The sequence below is a fragment of the Pantherophis guttatus genome, chromosome 2 (assembly GCF_059756535.1).
Source record: "Pantherophis guttatus breed Tessera chromosome 2, ASM5975653v1, whole genome shotgun sequence".
NCBI classification, from domain to species: Eukaryota; Metazoa; Chordata; class Lepidosauria; order Squamata; family Colubridae; genus Pantherophis; species Pantherophis guttatus.
Window position 1 is genome coordinate 105,727,307 of NC_142064.1, and position 19,433 is coordinate 105,746,739.

The window sequence follows — 19,433 nt, forward strand, 5'->3', positions numbered from 1 at the left end:
CAAGGGTGGGGAGCACACCTTTGCAACCTAGTGGCTCAGGGCCAGTGGTCACCGAGCGAAAGGCACAGCAGCATCAATCTCCTGGAACTCCGGGCGATCAGACTGGCTCTTCAGCAGTTTCAAACAGCAGTTCAAGGCCACCATGTCCTGGTGCTGACAGACAACATATCAGCCAAGGCGCATGTGAACAGAGGGGGGGGGCACGAGGTCACGTGATGTACGAGTCCGAAGCCCTATTCAGCTGGGCGGAAACACACCTCCTCTCGATCAAGGCGGACCACATCTCAGGGTTGACCAATGTCAGAGCAGACTGGCTCAGCAGAGAACTGATAGACCCGGCGGAGTGGCAACTGCACCCCGACTGTTCCGGGAACTGGCCACAAGGTTCGGCATGCCAGTAGTAGATCTGTTCGCAACTCCAGCCAACGCGCAGTTACCTCGGTTCGTGTCTCGCTACCCAATGCCTCAAGCGGAAGATCACGATGCACTTCGGTGCGATTGGCCCAGAGGCCTTCTATACGCATTCCCACCGATTCCACTTCTACCGCGCCTCATTCAGAAGTTACTGGCGGAGAGGGCCTCCCTTCTATTAGTGGCGCCCAACTGGCCTCATCGAAAGTGGTACGCCGACCTAGTGGCGCTCTCAGTGAACGAACTGTGGGTGATTCCACCACACCAGGTCGTACTGTGCCAGGGGGAGGTCAGTCATCCAGAGCCCCAGTGGCTTCAATTGACCGTCTGGCATTTGAGCGGATCATCCTGAGGAAGGACAAGGTGTCAGACAAGGTCGCCAGCACCATTCAGGCGGCCAGACGTCCTTCAATGACCCGCATCTACGAAGCTTCATGGCGGGCATTCTGTCGGTGGAGCGCAAAACACCATGTGGACCCGACAACAGCAGGGGTCCAGGACGTCCTGGAATTCCTGCAGTCTGGGCTGGACAAGAGACTGGCCCCCGTGACACTGAGGAGGCAGCCCTATCAACAGTCATCAGGTGCACACCATACCAGACGCTAGCACATCACCTGCTCATCAAGGGCTTCCTACATGGCGCCACAAACCTGTGCCCGCCCACAGTGCACCACTACCCAACCTGGGATCTTACCTTGGTGTTGCGAGCCTTAACGAGGCTCCCTTTGAACCTTTGGACGCGGTGCCTCTCAGCCTATCCTTCAAGGTGACATTTCTCTTGGCTATCACCTTGGCCAGGAGAGTGTCAGAGCTAGCAGCCCTGTCAGTCCGGAAGGATCTTTGCATCTTTAGAGATTCGTCGGTGATCCTGCATCTGGACCCCACCTTTGTACCCAAGGTGAACTCGTAGTTTCATCCTGCCGGATTTCTGCTCATCGCCTCGTGACCATAGAGAGAGAGAATGGCATACCCTCGATGTGTGTCGGGCGCTTCGCATCTACATCCGGATGATGGCTTCATTCAGACGCACAGAAGCCCTACTGGTGTCGTTGACTCCAAGCTCTATGGGTTTGAAGATCTCAGCCTCCACGGTTAGCAGATGGATTAAGGCGTGCATTGCACTGGCATATGACTTGAACTCTAAACCGCTGCCCGGCAAGATTCTACCACACTCCACACGCAGTGCGGCCACTACCGCGGCCTGGGCAACACAGGCATCGGTAGCAGACATTTGTAGAGCGGCGACCTGGTCATCCCTATCACCATTTGTTCACCACTGCAAGATTGACGCCTTTAGTTCAGCAGAGGTGTCGTTTGGCCGCAGGGTGCTCCAGAGAGTCCTAGCAGAGGAGGACCCTAGAGGCAGTCAGCCTCCCACCCATGGGGTTTGAGCTTGGGTATATCCTATTGATGGATAGTGGGAGCAGCGCACAGGAAAATGGATGTTGACTTACCTGAACGTCCCTTTTCTGGGCGCTGCGTACACTATCCATACCCTCCCTAGTTTCGGCTTCCTGCCAATTTTAGTGTTCTTGGTTGTTTCTGTTGTGCAAAATAAAGTTTGGTTCATTACTTAACGGTGTGGTTACTGCGCCTTCGTTCAGACTGGGGAATCATGGGATTTGGGGGCGTGGCTGGGCAGCAGGAAAGGGAAATTAGCTTTCACTCAGTTGTTGCCAAGCACTGAAGGATTTAACCCATTGATGGATAGTGTACGCAGCGCCCAGAAAAGGGACGTTCAGGTAAGTCAACGTCCATTCTCGAATGGATTACCTGAATTCAACTTTTTATCCAAGCTAGCCCTAACCTTATCCAAGGTGTGTTGCAGACATGCTTTGCCATCCTTACTTTGCCAGTACAAAAGGCAGATTAAAGATCCTTTCAATTTTGCAACAATTGTACCATGTATTTTAGGAGAAAGATTATCAATTAAATGTATTATCTGAAGATGTGTTATATAACTTTCCAACAAGATAGCACTTATTTAGCAAAATGAACTGGTTTTGTAAGGAACTGAAAGAGGTAATGCCATTGAAAAGTGGTTTAGAATGATTGTGTCAGAAAACCCAAAGAGAATTTGACTCAGCACTAGTAAAAGCTCATCTTAGATCCCGTATGGTGGCAAACCATTGTCTTTTCTGTACTTACTGAGCCTGAAGATTCCTGTACAGCAGCCCATTCAATATTACCTGGATCTTTTTAGGAAAAATTGGAAGGGATAAGTTGCTTGCAAGTTCCCCAGATGATTTTTGAGGGTTTCATGGCAGACCAGATTAATTCCATGGAGTGGAAATGTCATATTCTGTGATTCAAAGCTATGTGTTTGGAAGTGTATGACTCCCAGCAGATGTCAAGAGCTTCATGATTCATAGCCCTAATATCAGCAAAAAGATATTTACCTCTGGCCAGGTAATTCCAATGTTTGGAATGGCTGGATTAAATATTGAACAGCAGCATAGACCATGTTACCTTCTGGATTAAATTAATTCTGAATGACAGAGTAGAAGGAAATTTTATGTAGCAGGCTTATTCCCGATTCTTAATAGCCAATCTACCCAAGGTCTATTCAATCCATGCTGTAGATTCTTTCACCACAACATATTGTGTGGGCGTCAATTGATATGTCTTCCCCAGCATCTGGTAATAGTTGGAAACTCTCCTTATTATGGCTTGACTGTGTCCAATAATAATAGTTTAATGTTGGGGAGAATGGATAGTTTCTATACCCGTGAAGGCGAACCTATGGCATGCGTGCCAGAAGTGGCACACAGAGCGCTCTCTGCTGGCACAGGCGCCATTGCCCCAGGTCTGTGGCGTTTCTTTCGTGAGCTTCTGTTTCCCTGCAAACGAGGAAACAAGCTCACAAAAGAAAAAGATCTTACCTCTTGCTGCGCTGCAGGTGTTGGGATGTCCCGCCTCCCGCCGGCCAGTTGGTCTTTGGGTCTCTTCTGTGCATGAGCGCATGTCTGCACATGTGCGCGTTTGTGCAAGCACCTTGCAGTTTGGGTATATGTGGGCACGGTGTCTAAAAGGTTTGCCATCACTGTTCTATACCCTCTTCCTCCTTTCAGACTAATATTGTTACATCACCCACCATAGCTACATTTATCATTGCAGCAGTTAAAACTAGGTAACAGTTAACTTCAGAGTCAACTTGATAGCTCAACATCCTTGGATTATTTTATTTTTCTTTTCTCTTTCTCTCCTCCAATGTTATAATCCTATAATTTGATCATAATACACAACCAAGTAGGCAATAAGTAATAATCATCAATTATGCCCCAAATATTCAGGATAGAATTTTACATTCTATCATCGTATCTTTGTTAAGTATTTTAGTATTTTAATACTCCACTAGAATAACTTCAGAACTATTTAATAATTAAACATTTATTACAGTTCGTGCTGTCTCATTATTTAAATATGCTCCGGTACTCCAGTTATTACCTACTGTTTCCCTTCTGCTTTGTATAATTTTTCAGCTACCTTTATCCCACTCCCATTTCCCCCTGTAATATTGTAACTGAATTATACCTACATCTGGTCCCTGACCATAATAAAGTATTTGATTGATCAATATAATTAATAATAACTTAATATATAACTTGCCTGCTTTACCTGGGAATCTTTGTAGGATTGATGTTATATGTTACTTTTACAGTCCTCTATATTAATTGCTGTAGGGACGCGGTGGCTCAGTAGCTAAGATGCTGAGCTTGTCGATCGAAAGGTTGGCAGTTCAGCAGTTCAAATTGCTAGTGCCGCATAACAGGGTGAGCTCCCGTTGCTTGTACCACTTCTGCCAACCTAGCAGGTCGAAAGCACGTAAAAAATGCAAGTAGAAAAATAGGGACCACCTTTGGTGGGAAGGTAACAGCGTTCCGTGCACCTTTGGCATTTAGTCATGCCTGCCACATGATCACTGAGACGTCTTTGGACAGCGCTGGCTCTTCAGCTTTGAAACAGAGATGAGCACCGCCCCCTAGAGTCAGGAACAACTAGCACATATGTGCGAGGGGAACCTTTACTTTTACCTTTATATTAATTGCAATAAAGATGGGCATGCTCTGTTTCTCCAGAATCGTATGAACATAGTCTTTCATGTATATCACCAGAATGCTTATCACCATGAACTCCTGAAAATCTGCAATTCATTTAGAAAGAATTGCTTAGAGCGAAAGATAACGTATTACCTTCTGCCATTCTCTACGGTAGATATAAAATACCTATAAATAATTATTCCTTGGTATACAATAAAATCAGGACAAATAAAAATCTTAATTTTTAATCTATGTCTATAGGTACCTTTTTATTAGTTAGCATAAAATTAAATTCATCCAAAGTTAATGTATAATAAAGTGTTTACTTTATTACTCTATAATTTCTATATCTTTTTTCATTTTAATTCTAAGACAGTAAACAGAAAGGTGTACATTATTGGACTGGACGTAGTTGCTTGAAGTTTGGATTAAATTGAGAAAGTTATGTTTCTTAATACATTTCAGACTTGGTATGCTGATAGTTAGAAGAGAGAGATGCCAGCCAAAGTCCCCAAGTTGGTTCTTATGTTTCCTGGAGGAAGATGCTACCATGCTGTAGAGAAGACACTATCTGTCATAATGTAGAGCAGTGAAAATAGGGACATTTTGTTTGGAATGCCAGCTAGATATATTCCAAATGTGGACTATGACTGAAATCAAAACTCATCTGATTCAGAAGATTCCTGGAATAGCCCAGAATAGGGTGTAAAATTCAATCTGACAATAGGTGAGCCATTCAGTTTGGAAGAAATTTAGTTGATGTCTAATGCTGATATGTATGAGTTGTAAAACTTGGAATGGGCTGCTTTGCATGGGAAGTGATGGGAAGTCCCGGTTTGGTTATGTAGATGCAGATTACATGTGAGTCAAGCATTGTTTCATGAGGCACAAGTGCTGGTGTTGACAGTCAGGGCTGTTTTAAGCAATGCGGTATTAATGCTTAATTTTAGATCCTCCTTTTTTGTTTGTTTGTTTATATTTATTGGCCACCCAGGTCCAATTTGTAATGGATAATTGTTTTTTTCAATCTTCGTTACATGTCTAGAGGAATTTTTTTTAACCAAAGTTTCTTTGAGGATGATACTTTCTGTAGGGAGAATGGTCCTTGGGCAGATCTTTGTTAGCTGTACTCAAAACTAGCTTATCTTAGGAGTTGATATTTAGAAGTATTTTCCCTCCTGAAATGACTTAGCAGAGTACCTGTGTTTTACATTAGGCAACAAAGACTTGATTTTTAAGTCATATAAATATATTTTAGATGGATTTGAAAGGATTCCAGATACTTTGTTTTGAGTCGAGTGAGCAGGATACTTGGAGTTTCACATTTCCTTAATTTATTTGCAGTTAATGGGGCTGGTTGTATTTATTCCTGTTGTATTTATGTCTGTATGGAGATTGGAATATGCAGCAAATGGCACAAAACCAGAATGGCAGACTTGTATTGGTTGGTGATATCTGTATACTACAAAAACTCTTGTCATGATCTTCAACTAGGTGAAATGTGCATCAGAGGGTAACACTGTTTTTAACTAAGTACCTCAAATTGGTTAATTTAAGAATGTTTGGATCCAGTCCAAATTCAGGACTCATGACTTCCAAGGGAATGAAATGTGGGAAAGCTGGCCCTACTTCAATGCTATGGGCTGCTGCTGCAATCATGTGATATTCATTTTCAACAATCAGACAATTTCCCAGCCAGTCTTACAATCCCTCACTTTCCCCCCCACCCAGCATCAGCCACTTACCTGTCTGCTGGAAGGAGAAGAGAAGGGGGAAAGACAGAAGGGACAGGGAGGAAGGAACCCCTGCACACACCCTTCTTGGCTCATGCTGCCCCCCCAAAACCTTCCCTGACCTGTCCCACCCCATGTGCCTTTCCCAAAGCATGCAGCATCTCTTGTGCACCCTGCCCGATATGCTCCACTCCCATGAGCTTTTCCCAACTATGTGGTGCCTCTTGGGCATCCCCACACAATACCCATATCTATCTCACATGAAGTCCCTGACCAGCGTAGCACCTCTTGGATACTCCGAAGCACTTCCAGGTACCCTTCCTAACCCATGACACCTGCCCCCCCACATGCCTCTCCAACTGGCTGGGCACTTCTTACACATACATACAACCCGCATACATAACTATTTATGCCCTTTGCTATAGCCGATTGATCATATAAATAACTTTTATTTAAATTCTATTTCCTTTTTTTTTTAATAAATTAAACTTTATTGTTTAAAAGAAAAAACATTTAAAAACATACAAGTTTCTCACAATTGAGAAACAAATTTACATATACAGTACATAAACGTCACCTATTAACTAATTTCCATTATTCTATATAAATATATTATATGTATTATATGTACATATATACAAACATACAATAAAGTATTCCATATTCTATACCTCTGACAGTGCTGTTTTTTGTTATATTAATTTCTTCTAAATTTCATCTCTACCCATTTCCTTTCCTCTGATTTATCCATTGGTACTATCTATTCCATGTTTCATAATATTTAGAGTCCTCCTTATCCTGTAACTCTAAAGTTAGTCTATCCATCTCTGTGCATGTATATATTTTTTGTATTAATTCCTGGTCCGTTGGCAGTCGATCGTTTTTCCAGAATTGTGCTAGTGCTAATCTTGCCGCCGTGATTATATGAAGTATTAGATATTTTATGTCATTTCGGATGTTCTTTTTGATCATGCCCAATAGGAAAATCTCAGGTTCTGATTCAATTTCACAATCTGTAATTTCTCTTATCCATATCCTTACCTTGTTCCAGTATTTCTTAATGACCGGGCAAAGCCACCAAGCATGGTAGAAGGTTCCCTGTGTTTTTCTGCACTTCCAACAGGTCGAATCTACATTTGGGTACATTTTCGCAAGTCTTGCGGGGGCCAGATGCCATCGATACCACATCTTATAATGATTTTCTTTGTAGGCCACCGATTTTGTCATGCTGTAATTAGTTTCCCAGACTCTTTCCCAGTCTTCTAGCTGTAGACTGTGCCCGATGTTTCTCGCCCATGCTATCATCTGCCCTTTCACTAATTCTTCTGCCAAATCATATTCAAGTAAATATTTGCAGATTTTCGAAATTAATTTCCCTTCTTTAGATTCTAATAATTTATCCAACCTATTTTGTTTCAAATCTATTCCCTCCTCCTCCTGATCCTTCCTGTATCTTCTTTTTATTTGTGAATAGGGTCACCAGTCTATTGCTATTCCTTGTTCTTTTAATTCTTCCCTAGTTTTTAATTTACCCTGTGTATCTAATATTTCTCTGTATCATAGTATTTTTTGTTTTGATAATATATTTGGGTGGGTGGTTGCTTCTATTGTCGACAACCAACCGGGGATTTTCATATAATGTTTACGTTGAATTTGTTGCCATGTACTAATTAAAGATTTCCTAATGGTATGATTATTAAAATGTTTGTATGGTTTGTTTCCAGAGTTCCAAATAAAGGCATGCCATCCCTTCATTAGGTCATGTCCTTCCAGCTTTAACAGTCTTTGGTTCTCCAAATTTATCCATTCCTTGATCCATAGTAAACTGGCAGCCCTATAATATTTTTGCCACGCTGGAAAACTGAAACCACCCCTAATTTTATCGTCTTGTAATATGTTTAATTTTATTCTCGATTTTTTCCCCTCCCATACAAATTTTGTGGTTATTTTATCCAAATTGTCAAAAAATTTCTTATCCAATTTTATTGGGATCGTTTGGAATAAATAAAGGAGTCTTGGAAATATGTTGGATTTTACCACTGCTATCCTCCCCAGAAGGGATAACTTTAGTTTCCCCCATTTATCTAAATCTTCTTTAATTTTCTGGACCAAGGGTTCATAATTGTACTGTTTTATTGCTACCGTTCTAGCCGTCAGATGGATCCCTAAGTACTTCACCTTCTTAACTGCCTGTAGTTGTGAAACCTTTACTAATTGCTCTACTTGCTTTGCTGTCATATTTTTTGTTATCATATTTGTTTTTTCTTTATTGATTTTTAGGCCTGCTACTCTTCCAAATTTTTCAATTTCTTTTATTAACTTGAGGGTTGTTTCTATTGGGTCTTCTATAAAAAAGACAAGGTCGTCCGCAAAAGCTTGGACCTTGTACTCCTCTCTTTATATCTTTAGTCCTTGTATCTCTTTATTTGCCCTAATTCTAATTAATAAATTTTCTAGCGTTAAAATGAAAAGCAAAGGGGACAGCGGACATCCCTGCCTTACTCTTTTATTTATTCCAAAAAATCCCGTTGATCCCCATTTACCAATATACATGCTTTTTGATCCTGGTATATTGATGATATCATTTTTGTAAATTTATCGCCGAAATTCATACTTTTAATTTGTTGTTTCATAAATTGCCAGTTTACTTGGTCAAACGCTTTTTGTGCATCCAGAAAGATCAGGGCTATCTGTCTTTCTGAATGCACTTCATAATACTCTAAAACATCCATTACCATCCTTAAATTATTTTTTATTTGTCTTGTGGGCAAGAAACCGTTTTGGTCCTGATGTATTTTGTTATGTAATATTTTTTTCATTCTATTAGCAATTATATTCATTAGAATCTTATAATCGGTGTTCAACAAAGAAATCGGCCTGTAATTTTTTATCAATGTGGCATCTGCCCCTTCTTTTGGTATTAAGGAGATATACGCTTCTTTCCATGTGTTTGGAAGTTTTGCCTCCGACAGGGCTTCATTATATACTTCTAATAATATTCCATTTAATAATTCTCCAAATGTTTTGTAAAATTCTGTTGGTAAACCATCAGTCCCTGGGGTTTTATTATTTTTCTGTCTCTTCAATGTTTCTTTTAATTCACCCATCGTGATCTCCCTATTTAGTAATCCTTTTTCCTCCTCTGTTAATATTTGTACCCCCCTCTCCTTTTAAGTACTGTTCAATTTCCTCTGTTGTTGCTATGTCCTTCTCATAAAGCTTCTGATAATATTGAAGTATTATTTCCTTTTTCTTCTCTATGCTTTGTTGGATCTTCCCCTCATCATCTTGTAGTTTCTGAATTGTTCTTTTTTCCCTTTCCTTCCTTAGCCTATACGCCAACCACCTCCCTGGTTTGTTTGCATGCTCAAAATGGTTCTGCCTTATATATTTCAAATTTAGTGTGTATTTCCCTTGTTCTAATATATTGAGCTTATGTTTTGCCGCTATCCACTTCACCCTTATTTCTTCATCCCCTGGTTTCCCTTGCAATTTATGTTCCCAATTTTGAATTTCTTCCCGTATTTTATTGTATTCTTTTTCTCTTTCCTTTCTCCTTTTTGCATTATACGCTATTGTAAGGCCTCTTACATACGCCTTAGTGGTGTCCCATAAATTTTGTAGGGAGGTGTGTTGTTTTGTATTTTCCTTATAGAACAATTCTAGTTCTTTTTCCATATACTTCTTATATTCTTTCTCTTTCATTACCTGTAAATTCATTGTCCATCTGTTTTTCTTTCTCTGGTGCCCCTTCCAGGTTATCATTAATGGGTTATGATCTGCCCAATCATTTGATAAGATTTCTACGGTTTCTATCTCTCTCATTAACATACCAGATACCCATGCCATGTCTAACTTGGACCAAGACTTGTGTGGATTCGAGTAATATGTGAAATTCTTGATTTCGGGGTTATAAAACCTCCAGCTATCTATCATGTTTAACTCTTCAACCATTTCTGTAAAGGTTCTAGGTAATATATTTTTATTTTGCTGGTCAGATTTATAATTTTTTTTAACATCCGAAATGGCATTAAAATCTCCAATTAGACATACATTTTCCATTTTTTGCTCTATGATTTTCTCATGCACTTTTTTGTAAAATTCTAATTGTTTGCTATTTGGTGCATATATCGCAACCAATAATATATTTTTGAAGTCAAGTTTTAACTCTATCATCACAATTCTACCTTCAGTGTCTGTATATCTTATATTACTATCTATCCCTTCCTTAATATATACCACTACTCCTCTTTTTTTTTCTTCTGCCAGTGATGAATATGTTATTCCTCCTTATACTGTATGTAATTTATATCTTGTTTTCTTATGTGTACCTCCTGGAGACATACTATATCGGACTTTTGTTTCAGAATCTTTTTGAAAATTTGGTGTCGTTTAGATGGTGAGTTGAGGCCATTTACGTTTACTGATAGAATTCGTAGAGTTCTTTCCATGTCTTACTGACTTTCCTGTTGTTTCTTCTTTGTTTCTTCTAATTCCTTTTTTTGCCTCTTGTTTGTACTCCTCCTTCCTCCTGAGTCTCTCCTTCCTCCTCTTTTCCTCCCTGTGGCGAGGTTCTTTCACATTCCTGACTCTGTTTTCCTTTAATACTTCTTCCTCCCTCCTCTCTGCTGTCGTTTGTTATCTCACTGGCCATCATTTGGTCATATAGTTCCCTTGCTTTACTCTGCGAATCCACCTTTATTTTCCTTCCCTGCCACGTTACCAACATTCCCTCGGGTATTGTCCATTTGAAAGGTATATATCTCCTGTTTAGCAATGTGGCCAGGAACCAGTAATCTTTTCGCAAGTCTCTTATTCCCTTGGGGATTTGTTTCAAAGTTATTATTTCTTTATTCTTGTAAAGCATAGGTTCATCCTTTGTTATTTTATAGACGATATCTCTCACCTTTCTTCTCACGAATCTTACGTGTACCTCCCGCGGAAGTTTGTGTTGTCGGGCGTAGTTTGTGTGTACGCAGTACACTTCATCTAATTCATTTATTATTTCTTCCCTTTCTCTTTGGAGAGCCTCAGCTATCATCTCCGCCATTATCATTGTCAAATCTTCTTCTCTTTCTTCGGCTACATTTTGAAAACGCAGAAAGAATGCCGCCTTTTCCATCTCCAGCTGGGCTACTGTGTTCTCAAACTCTTTGTTTAATCCCATCATTTTTGTGTCCAATGCTTCCAACTTTTCTTCTGTCAATTCAGTTTTTTGTTCTATTTCTTTTATCTTTTGATCATTTCTTTGGATAATTTCTTGGATCAGATCCATTTTTTCATCAATCTTTTGGATGTCGTTCTTAACTTCCTTCTTTACCACGTCCATATCTTTCCTAGATTGTTCATGGTTTCTGGTCATGCACTCTTGCATTTTGACCATTGTTTCTTGGATTGACATTAAAGTAGCTTGCATTGTTGGCAGACTGTGTGTGCTGGGTTGTTTCTCTGATGCAAACATTCCCTCTAGGGTTTTCTGTGACACCGGTGAGGCTGATGGTCCAGCTAAGATTGATGTCGTTTTCTTCGCAGTCTTCAACGTTGTCGTGGTAGTGCTCGTCATCTCTCTCAGAATTCTATATTGTTCCACCAGTATTTTATCAACTTTCTCCCAAATCACCATCCAACTTTTGTCTAATTCCTTTCTTTCCCTTTCCTTTTCACTTGTAAAAAATTCAATTCAATAGTCTCTCATTTACTTTATCTATTTTCTTTAAGTGAGATTCCTTTAACTTATTTATTGTCTCTTATAAAATACTTTGTAAAAAATGCAGTAAAAATATAAGCTGGGGTATAATATAGATATTACAATATATTAATATAAATTAATCTAAATAGCTAATATAAATATAAATAGATATAAATATAGATATATAAAAATAGATAATCACAGGCTTTACAAATCAATTAATTCAATTAGTACTATTATATACTATATACTAATTTATTTATTAATGAACACAAATATCACTATGATTCTTAATTCCGATAAATATCAATGACAATAGCAATTATCTATGTTTTTTTTTAAAAAAGAGGATTATATAGGAGTAATATATTTCAATTTTCTATTCAATTTCTATGACTTTTGTAAGTCTTTTTCGTCATAATTTCAACAAAAGAGAGGTCTTTCCTGTTTCAGTATGGCGATCTCCAATCTGCAGTCACAGTCCACAATTTATTCTTTGCCAAAATACCTCTCTCCTTCCGTTAGAGCAGCCAAAAAAGGGAGGATACAAGAAATGTTCGTTTTCTTTAATTCTTTAAATCTCTGCACTTCAAATCCACCTCTCCTCACCTTCGTCTTCACTGTTTAAAGTCTTTCTCCGCTTGTCTCTGTCTCGTCCTCTTCCTTTCTGCTCGCCTCCTCAGTTGCCGCCCCTTTACGCTCTGAGATCTTCTCTTCCGTGCTGCTCCTCCGGAAAATTATTTCCTCCTCGGTTTTGCGCCAAAATGCTCCAAAATACTCCAAGATAACGATCCTCGCTTGCTCACCCTCGGCAGTTTTGCACTGTACTCACTCCTCCGCTTCCCCGCTGGTCTCAATCGGCTTGTCGGGCCTCCGGGCCAGCTGCGCTCGTCAGCTAGCTTCTTCCCGAGCCTGGATTGAGGGATCTTCTCGGTACGGCGGGAGATCGCACCTCTCCTCGCCTCCCCCGAAGTTTCCCCTCTCTATTCCCGATCTCTCCAAGATCGGTCTTCGCCGAATAAGGCACCAAAAGCTCAGAAAACTGGCAACAGAGAGAGAGCGCTTCTCTCCTGTGCCGCCACAGCCCTATGTCACCGCCAGAAGTCCTTAAATTCTATTTCCAATAACAGATTAAACAACATTTATATGCCATTGTGAAATGCTTTAAAGTGTCCAAAGATAAGGCAGTTGGTGGAATTCTGGAATATTTTGTGTGTAGTAGTATTCTAACTGAATTGGACAGGAAATATACAATTATTTAAAGATGTTTATCCTACTTAACAGTAATGCAGTGGATATTTATTAAGAATCTTAATTTTTAAAGTAATTATATCTAGCTACATCTTTTGGCACCCTTGAATCAGTGGTGGGTTTCTACAGGTTCGCACCGGTTCATGCGAACCGATAGCAGTAATTCGGCCGAACTGGTAGTGACCGCTGGCTGGCCACGCCCCCGAACCTGTTCCCTGGTTGCCGCTCCCTCACACTGGCTGCCTGACGCTCACTCGCCCCGCTCCACCCAGTCACTCCTTATTTCTACTGTGTAGATCTCGCTTGCAGCTAGCTTGCCTGAAGCACTGCGCCCCAACTGAGCAGCCCTGATCTGCCTTCCGGGTAAGCCTGCAAGTCGCGGCCTATCTAGCTGCCCCGGCCCCCCCTACCATCACAGCCTGCCTCCCCTACTCCCTTCCCCATGGCCCATAGCCCTGCCATGGTTCCCTGCCTTCCACACGGCCTTCCCGGTGGTCCCCATTCCCATGCCCAGTTGCAAAAACCTTCCCTACTCCCTTCCCCTTGGCCCGCAGCCAGGTGACCTTGACATGCTTGCCTGCCTTCCACGCGGCCTTCCTGGTGTCCCTGTGGCCAGCTTGCGAAGGAAGGCAAGCGAGCCTGGCCACTGGGACCACCAGGAAGGCCGGGTGGAAGGCAGGCAAGCATGGCAGAGCTGCCCAGCTGTGGGGAAGGGAGCTAGCAGCCTACTCCCTTCCCTGCGGCCCCGCGATGCTTGCCTGCCTTCCATGCGGCCTTCCCAGTGTCCCTGTGGCCAGCTTGCCACCCCCATTCCCTTTTACCTTTCTTTAACGTGCCTCGCTTCCCTCCCCAAACCTCGGGAGGCAGCTGCTCCCATCCTTGTGGCCTATGGAGGAAGAGGCCTACGTGCTGCAAAGCCCTTGAGGCGGTGGCAGGAGGGGGAAAAGAAAAAAAAAAGGCTTGGCCTCTGAAGCCTCTCGAAGGAGATATCCTTGTGCGTGTGTGTGTGGCAGCGCTGTGAGACAAGCCAGTCAAAGGGAGCCCGGGTAACCATGCTGGCTGCGAAGCAATCGGCCCCTTTTCTTCTGCTGCTGCCACCGCTGCCTCTACCTCTCTCTTCTCTCTGCTAACAGAAGTCGGAGAGGAAAGGTCAGTTGTTTCACTGGGCATTTCTCCATGTTTCCATCCCAAGTCAGCCGCAGCTGCCACCTCCCATCTGCCACAAGCATCGCCTTCCCAACAGCAGATGGGAAGTGGCAGCTGCAGCTGACTCGTGATAGAAACATGGAGAAACACCCGGCGAAGCAACTGCTCTTAACTCTCTGACTTCTGTCAGCAGAGAGAAGGAAGAAGCAGAGGCGGTGGCAGCAGCAGATGTCTCCCTCGAGAGGCTTCAGAGGCTCAAGAGCCTCTTCCTCGAGAGGCTTCCTTTCGCCCCTCCAGTGGGAAATGGGATTGCCTTCTCCGCTGCTTGGCTCTCGGGTGAAATTCCAGGGGGACACAGTGGTGGTCAGAGGGGCTGTTGGCTGGATCAAGTGACTCAAAGGGCTGTGGAGGGCTGCAGAGACCAGAGATCCGGGGTGGGGGGTGCTTTGCTGCTCAGGCTGAGAAGCGACATGGGGGAGAGAGGCGGGCTGCCTTTAATTTGCTTCGCGTGACGCTGGCACGGTGGGACAGGAATGAGCCACCGCTTAGCATAGTACTGGGGAGGGGAAGGAGAAAGCATCCCTGAGCGGACGTGGTGTTTCAGTGAGGCCTTATTGGATCTTTACGGGGTAAGGGCAGCAGCAGCAGGAGCAGCCAAAGTGAGAGGTGCTGTTTGTTTCTCGCCATGCTGTAAAAAGCAACCCTTGCCCCAAAGAGGTAGTGGTCCGACAAAAATAAGAGGTGTACCCAGCATCCAGCACTGGGGATGGTCACTTCAACATCTGATCTGGAGCCAAATGTCATTTGAAGCAATGCTGTCAGCCTGGAGCATGTCATTTCAGTCTTTAATTGGGCGATGAATTGAACCTCCCCTAAAACAGATGCGACATAGTTTTTTTTTTTTAGCGACATGGATTGTTTTCCTAGGCCAGGGGTCTCCAACCTTGGCAACTTTAAGACTTGTGGACTTCAACTCCCAGAGTTCCTCAGCCACCGTTGCTATGTAAATGCCACATATGGCATATATACATAGGATTAAATAGTATATTTTGGATGTTCAGTAAATAAATAGACAGGGAAATTGTATCTCGTTGAGGCCTTTGAGGTGAGGAGAGGCCAGGCACCCTAACTCTTGACGTGAGTGACATAAAGTTGGCCACACCCACCTAGTCACATGACCACCAAGCCACACCCACAGTCACATGACCACCAAGCCACGCCCACAGAACTGGTAGAAAAAAAATTTGAAACCCACCACTGCCTTGCATGGTTTAGAAATAATCAGAAGCTAAATTGGTTTCTAGGAATCAAGAATGTGGGGGATTTTGTGCATGTTAAATATATTATTTCTCTTAAAAAAACCTTAACACTTCAAAAAAAAAAAAACCCATGCATTTTAAAATGTATTATAAATATGAAATATATCCTTGTTTTCCTTTAGGGTAATATTTTTGTTCATATTGTTCGTTGATTTAATGTAAGAACTTAAATTGGATTATTCAGTGTATAAATCTTCAGGGTCTTTATATTTACTCTTTACCTTTTAAAATATATTTATTTTTTTAAATAAATATTTCTGATCCTTTGGGATCAATTAAAAATATTTCCTGGAAAACTGATAGATTTGTCCTAGTAATATTTGAAGAGTTAGGTTTTTTACTAAGAATTTATATATTATCCATGGAGATTTGAAAAAAATATTTCTGAATTTTTGATTTAATCTGCGGACATATTTCATTTTGCTTTTTCCTGTTTGCACTAAATTTCACTTAACTACAGTATCCGACTCATTAACATTGAATAATAAAATGGTTTATCTACCATGTTTTCCCGAAAATAAGACCTATCCTGAAAATAAGCCCTAGCTTGATTTTTCCCTGTGTGCCTAATATAAGCCCTACCCCAAAAATAAGCCCTGGTTAAGACCCCATCTACTTGTCCCATCGCCTGGTTGTACGAGGTGGGGCAAGGTGCATGCGTAAAAATCAAACGGGGGTAGGGGGTGGAGCTGCCCCACATGCCCGCTTACCTTAGGACCGCTGCAGCCAGGTCTCCCACATCCCAAAACCTGCCACGCTGCTGCAATTTCTTCTGCAGTTGCTTGCAGCTGGACGCTATATGGTGCATCACGCCAGTGTGACTGCTTGCGGTAGAATTCCACATAGCGTGTGGCGCTGGTGCCGTCGTATGTGGCAGGAGGCAGCATGGCAGGTCGTGCTGGTGCTGATGCTTGTTGCAGGAGGCTTTGTGGCACGTTGCACCAGTGCCGCCACTCGTGTGTGAAACAACACAACAAGCTGTGTGGCCTCCTGACGCGAGCGGTGGCACTGGCACAACTTGCCACATGGCATCTGGCTGCTCACGGCTGCAAAAGAAGTCAGGCAGCAGTGTGATGGGTTGGGGCATGGGAGGCCTGGTTGCAGTGGTCCTAAACTAAGTGGGTAAGACTTCCCCTGAAAATTAGACTGGGTCTTATTTTCGGGGAAACATGGTATTAATGCTGAATAAATTTGCATTTTGATATTTATATTAAATACTTGCGTAAATTTTAGAGGAATTGCATATACTCCTTTAAATATTAATTTATTGAAAATTATATATTTTGTATATTGAATACTAAGCTTTATATTATAATTTCATTTCCAGTGCAAAGCAGCTAGTTCGTGGAGAGCCTAATGTCTCTTACATCTGCTCTCGATATTACAGAGCACCGGAGTTAATTTTTGGAGCCACAGATTATACTTCTAGTATAGGTATGTATTTATTTTTTCATTTTTAAACTGAAGTGATTAGTATTTTGGAATGGAGAAGAAAAGATTACATGCAGCATTACATAAACATATTGTTCTGCCCCAGCCTTAGCAGAAGCAAGAAACAGACTGCTTGTCACGAAAAACCCTCTTTATTTACCTCTTATGAATTAATTGTGTTCACCCACTGAAAAGTCCAGGCAATAGTCCTTCAAAGAGTTAACTGCAGTAACAGACCTTTTCAGTGGCCGTGAGTTCCCAGCCAAAAGGTTGCAAATTAAGTTCTGGCAAGCAGTCTTTGTGGCATGAAACCCAGTGAGCAAAATCTTCAGAAATACGAACTGTTGTCTCCTATGACAACCACTCCCCTTGCCTTCTATTTATTCCCCAGCCAGGGAGGGCCCATTCAGCGTCCATGTGTGCTTTGCTTGCCAAGTCGACTCCTTGTCCTCTGTTGTTCAGCTCTCCTAACTGCTCTGTGCATACATGCATCTGGAATAGGCCCCAGCTGTTCTTCCTCCTCATATCAGCCTCCAAAGGCAGCTGCCTCTCTGGTGGCTGGGAAATGTCGGATGGCCCTGGCTCTATCTCTGTGTCCGATGCAGAGCATCCATCAGAGCCTTCCCCAGACTTCAGAACTGGGCCAAGTTCCTCCCCAACCTCAGAGTGGGCCACAACACATATTTCTTCTCGTTAATGAATGAAATAAAATAAAGGAAATCCATTCAGTTGGTAATTTCCTTTTTTCCTCTTTTATATGATCCACCATGACTCTCTAGAGCAGCGGTGTCAAACTGGCGGGCCGGATGTGTCACGTGTAGGCCACGCTCACCCCAGCTCTGCGAATGGGAAAAACGTCACAAAACATCACGTGACAGTAACGTGACACGACGAGTTTGACATCCATGCTCTAGAATCCCCAAAAGAAATGTAGCAGATTCACAACTGGTCTCCTTGAACTATAAATATAACCTGTACGTTTTATGAAATAAAGAACCTGGTTTTATATATCCTTTATATACCATTCAGGAAACTCTGTACTGTTTTAGATTGTTTAAATGTTACATGAAATAAGATTGGGCTTCTTTTCCGGCATCCAAGCATGTGTGAAGGAAAATAGCAATCATCAACCAATCACAATCCATTTCCAAGGCAGATGTGATACTAGATTGCCTGTGCTTCATAAGATGCTACTAACTAATCTTGAAGTGAGGCAAAATAGAAGATTTAATTGGGCCAAGGTAGATACTAAGACAGTATCCATCTTCTCAATTCAGAACAGGCCCAGACTTGGAAAAATTTAGTTTCTTCCTCTATCCAATGTCCAGGTAAAATCCTAACCCAATACACTGTCTGTGTTTTTCATTGGAATAATTTTTAATAGATAACGTTCCCACCGGAATTTGTAGCTAAATAAGTTACAAACCAAATATGTCCAAATGCCAGAAAGGCTGAGGGCAGTAGGGTCTTGATAAAAATATTGTTTTGCTTCCAAGGAATTGCAGAAGAGCAAGAAGAAATAGATTTTCATATTTTTAAAGGGATTGGAGTTTTATCTTGTTTTTAATAAAGCAGGTTTGTTAAGACAACTGGAAGGTTTTAAAAATGTCCCTTGAGTAAAATTTGATTCCTAGTATAACAAAGGCATAACAATATATATTTTTTGGTAACAGTCCATATGGAATTTGCCATTGCAATTTTTCCTCCTTGATCTACAATCCAGCCTCAGATTCCTGGTATTAATCAGGCCTGATCCTGCTTATCTTTCCAAGATCAGACGTATTTGGCTAGGTGCTACCACTTACTAAGACTAGAAGTTTACTAGGCTTATTTTAATTATTATTATTTAAAAAATAAATAGAAAGTTGCCCTACTAAAAATCAGTGAGTTTATACTAAATTTATTGAAATAATTTGTGTGGGCTCTAGAATGGTGGACAGTAAGATCTCAGTTTCTGGATTAGTGGATGAGTACTATCAGATATTCCAACTGGCGGTTTGTTTGTTTGTTTTTAAATAGTACATTGTACTCATGAAGAACATAAAGTACCTGCAGTTTGGATATGACTTCTATGTCATTTTCTTAATTTTAATACTGCTGTTTCCCAAAGTTGATTCAGGCAATGAATAATGCAAGCCAGATTTAAAATTGATTCCCTCCCAAGCCATGCTTTATTAAATTTACAATGCATTTTAAAATTATTTATCCCTTAAGTTTGTTTCCATTTTTAAATAAAATTTAAAATAATTTTTCTTTGAAATCCATCCCTTGTTACCTTAAGACACTTTAGAATTTAATAATTGTTAATGCAAAGGTCACTTTCTATCAAGGAACTTCATACTGAGCTTCTTTTTTTCCCAGGGGTCTTGGCTCTGCTGAAGAGAATAGTTGGAAACTAAGATTTCCGAGGAGA

General features: G+C 41.5%; 1 protein-coding gene across 6 annotated transcripts in view; it reads left to right on the top strand.

The window, feature by feature from the left end:
* GSK3B (glycogen synthase kinase 3 beta) overlaps positions 1-19,433 on the top strand; it is a 194,052-nt gene that overhangs the window by 116,662 nt on the left and 57,957 nt on the right. For all 6 annotated transcript variants that reach the window (XM_034411141.3, XM_034411143.3, XM_034411139.3 and 3 more), the window contains one exon: positions 16,917-17,023. In XM_034411141.3, coding sequence (XP_034267032.1) covers positions 16,917-17,023 — 107 coding nt within the window. The remainder of the gene's footprint in view (positions 1-16,916; positions 17,024-19,433) is intronic.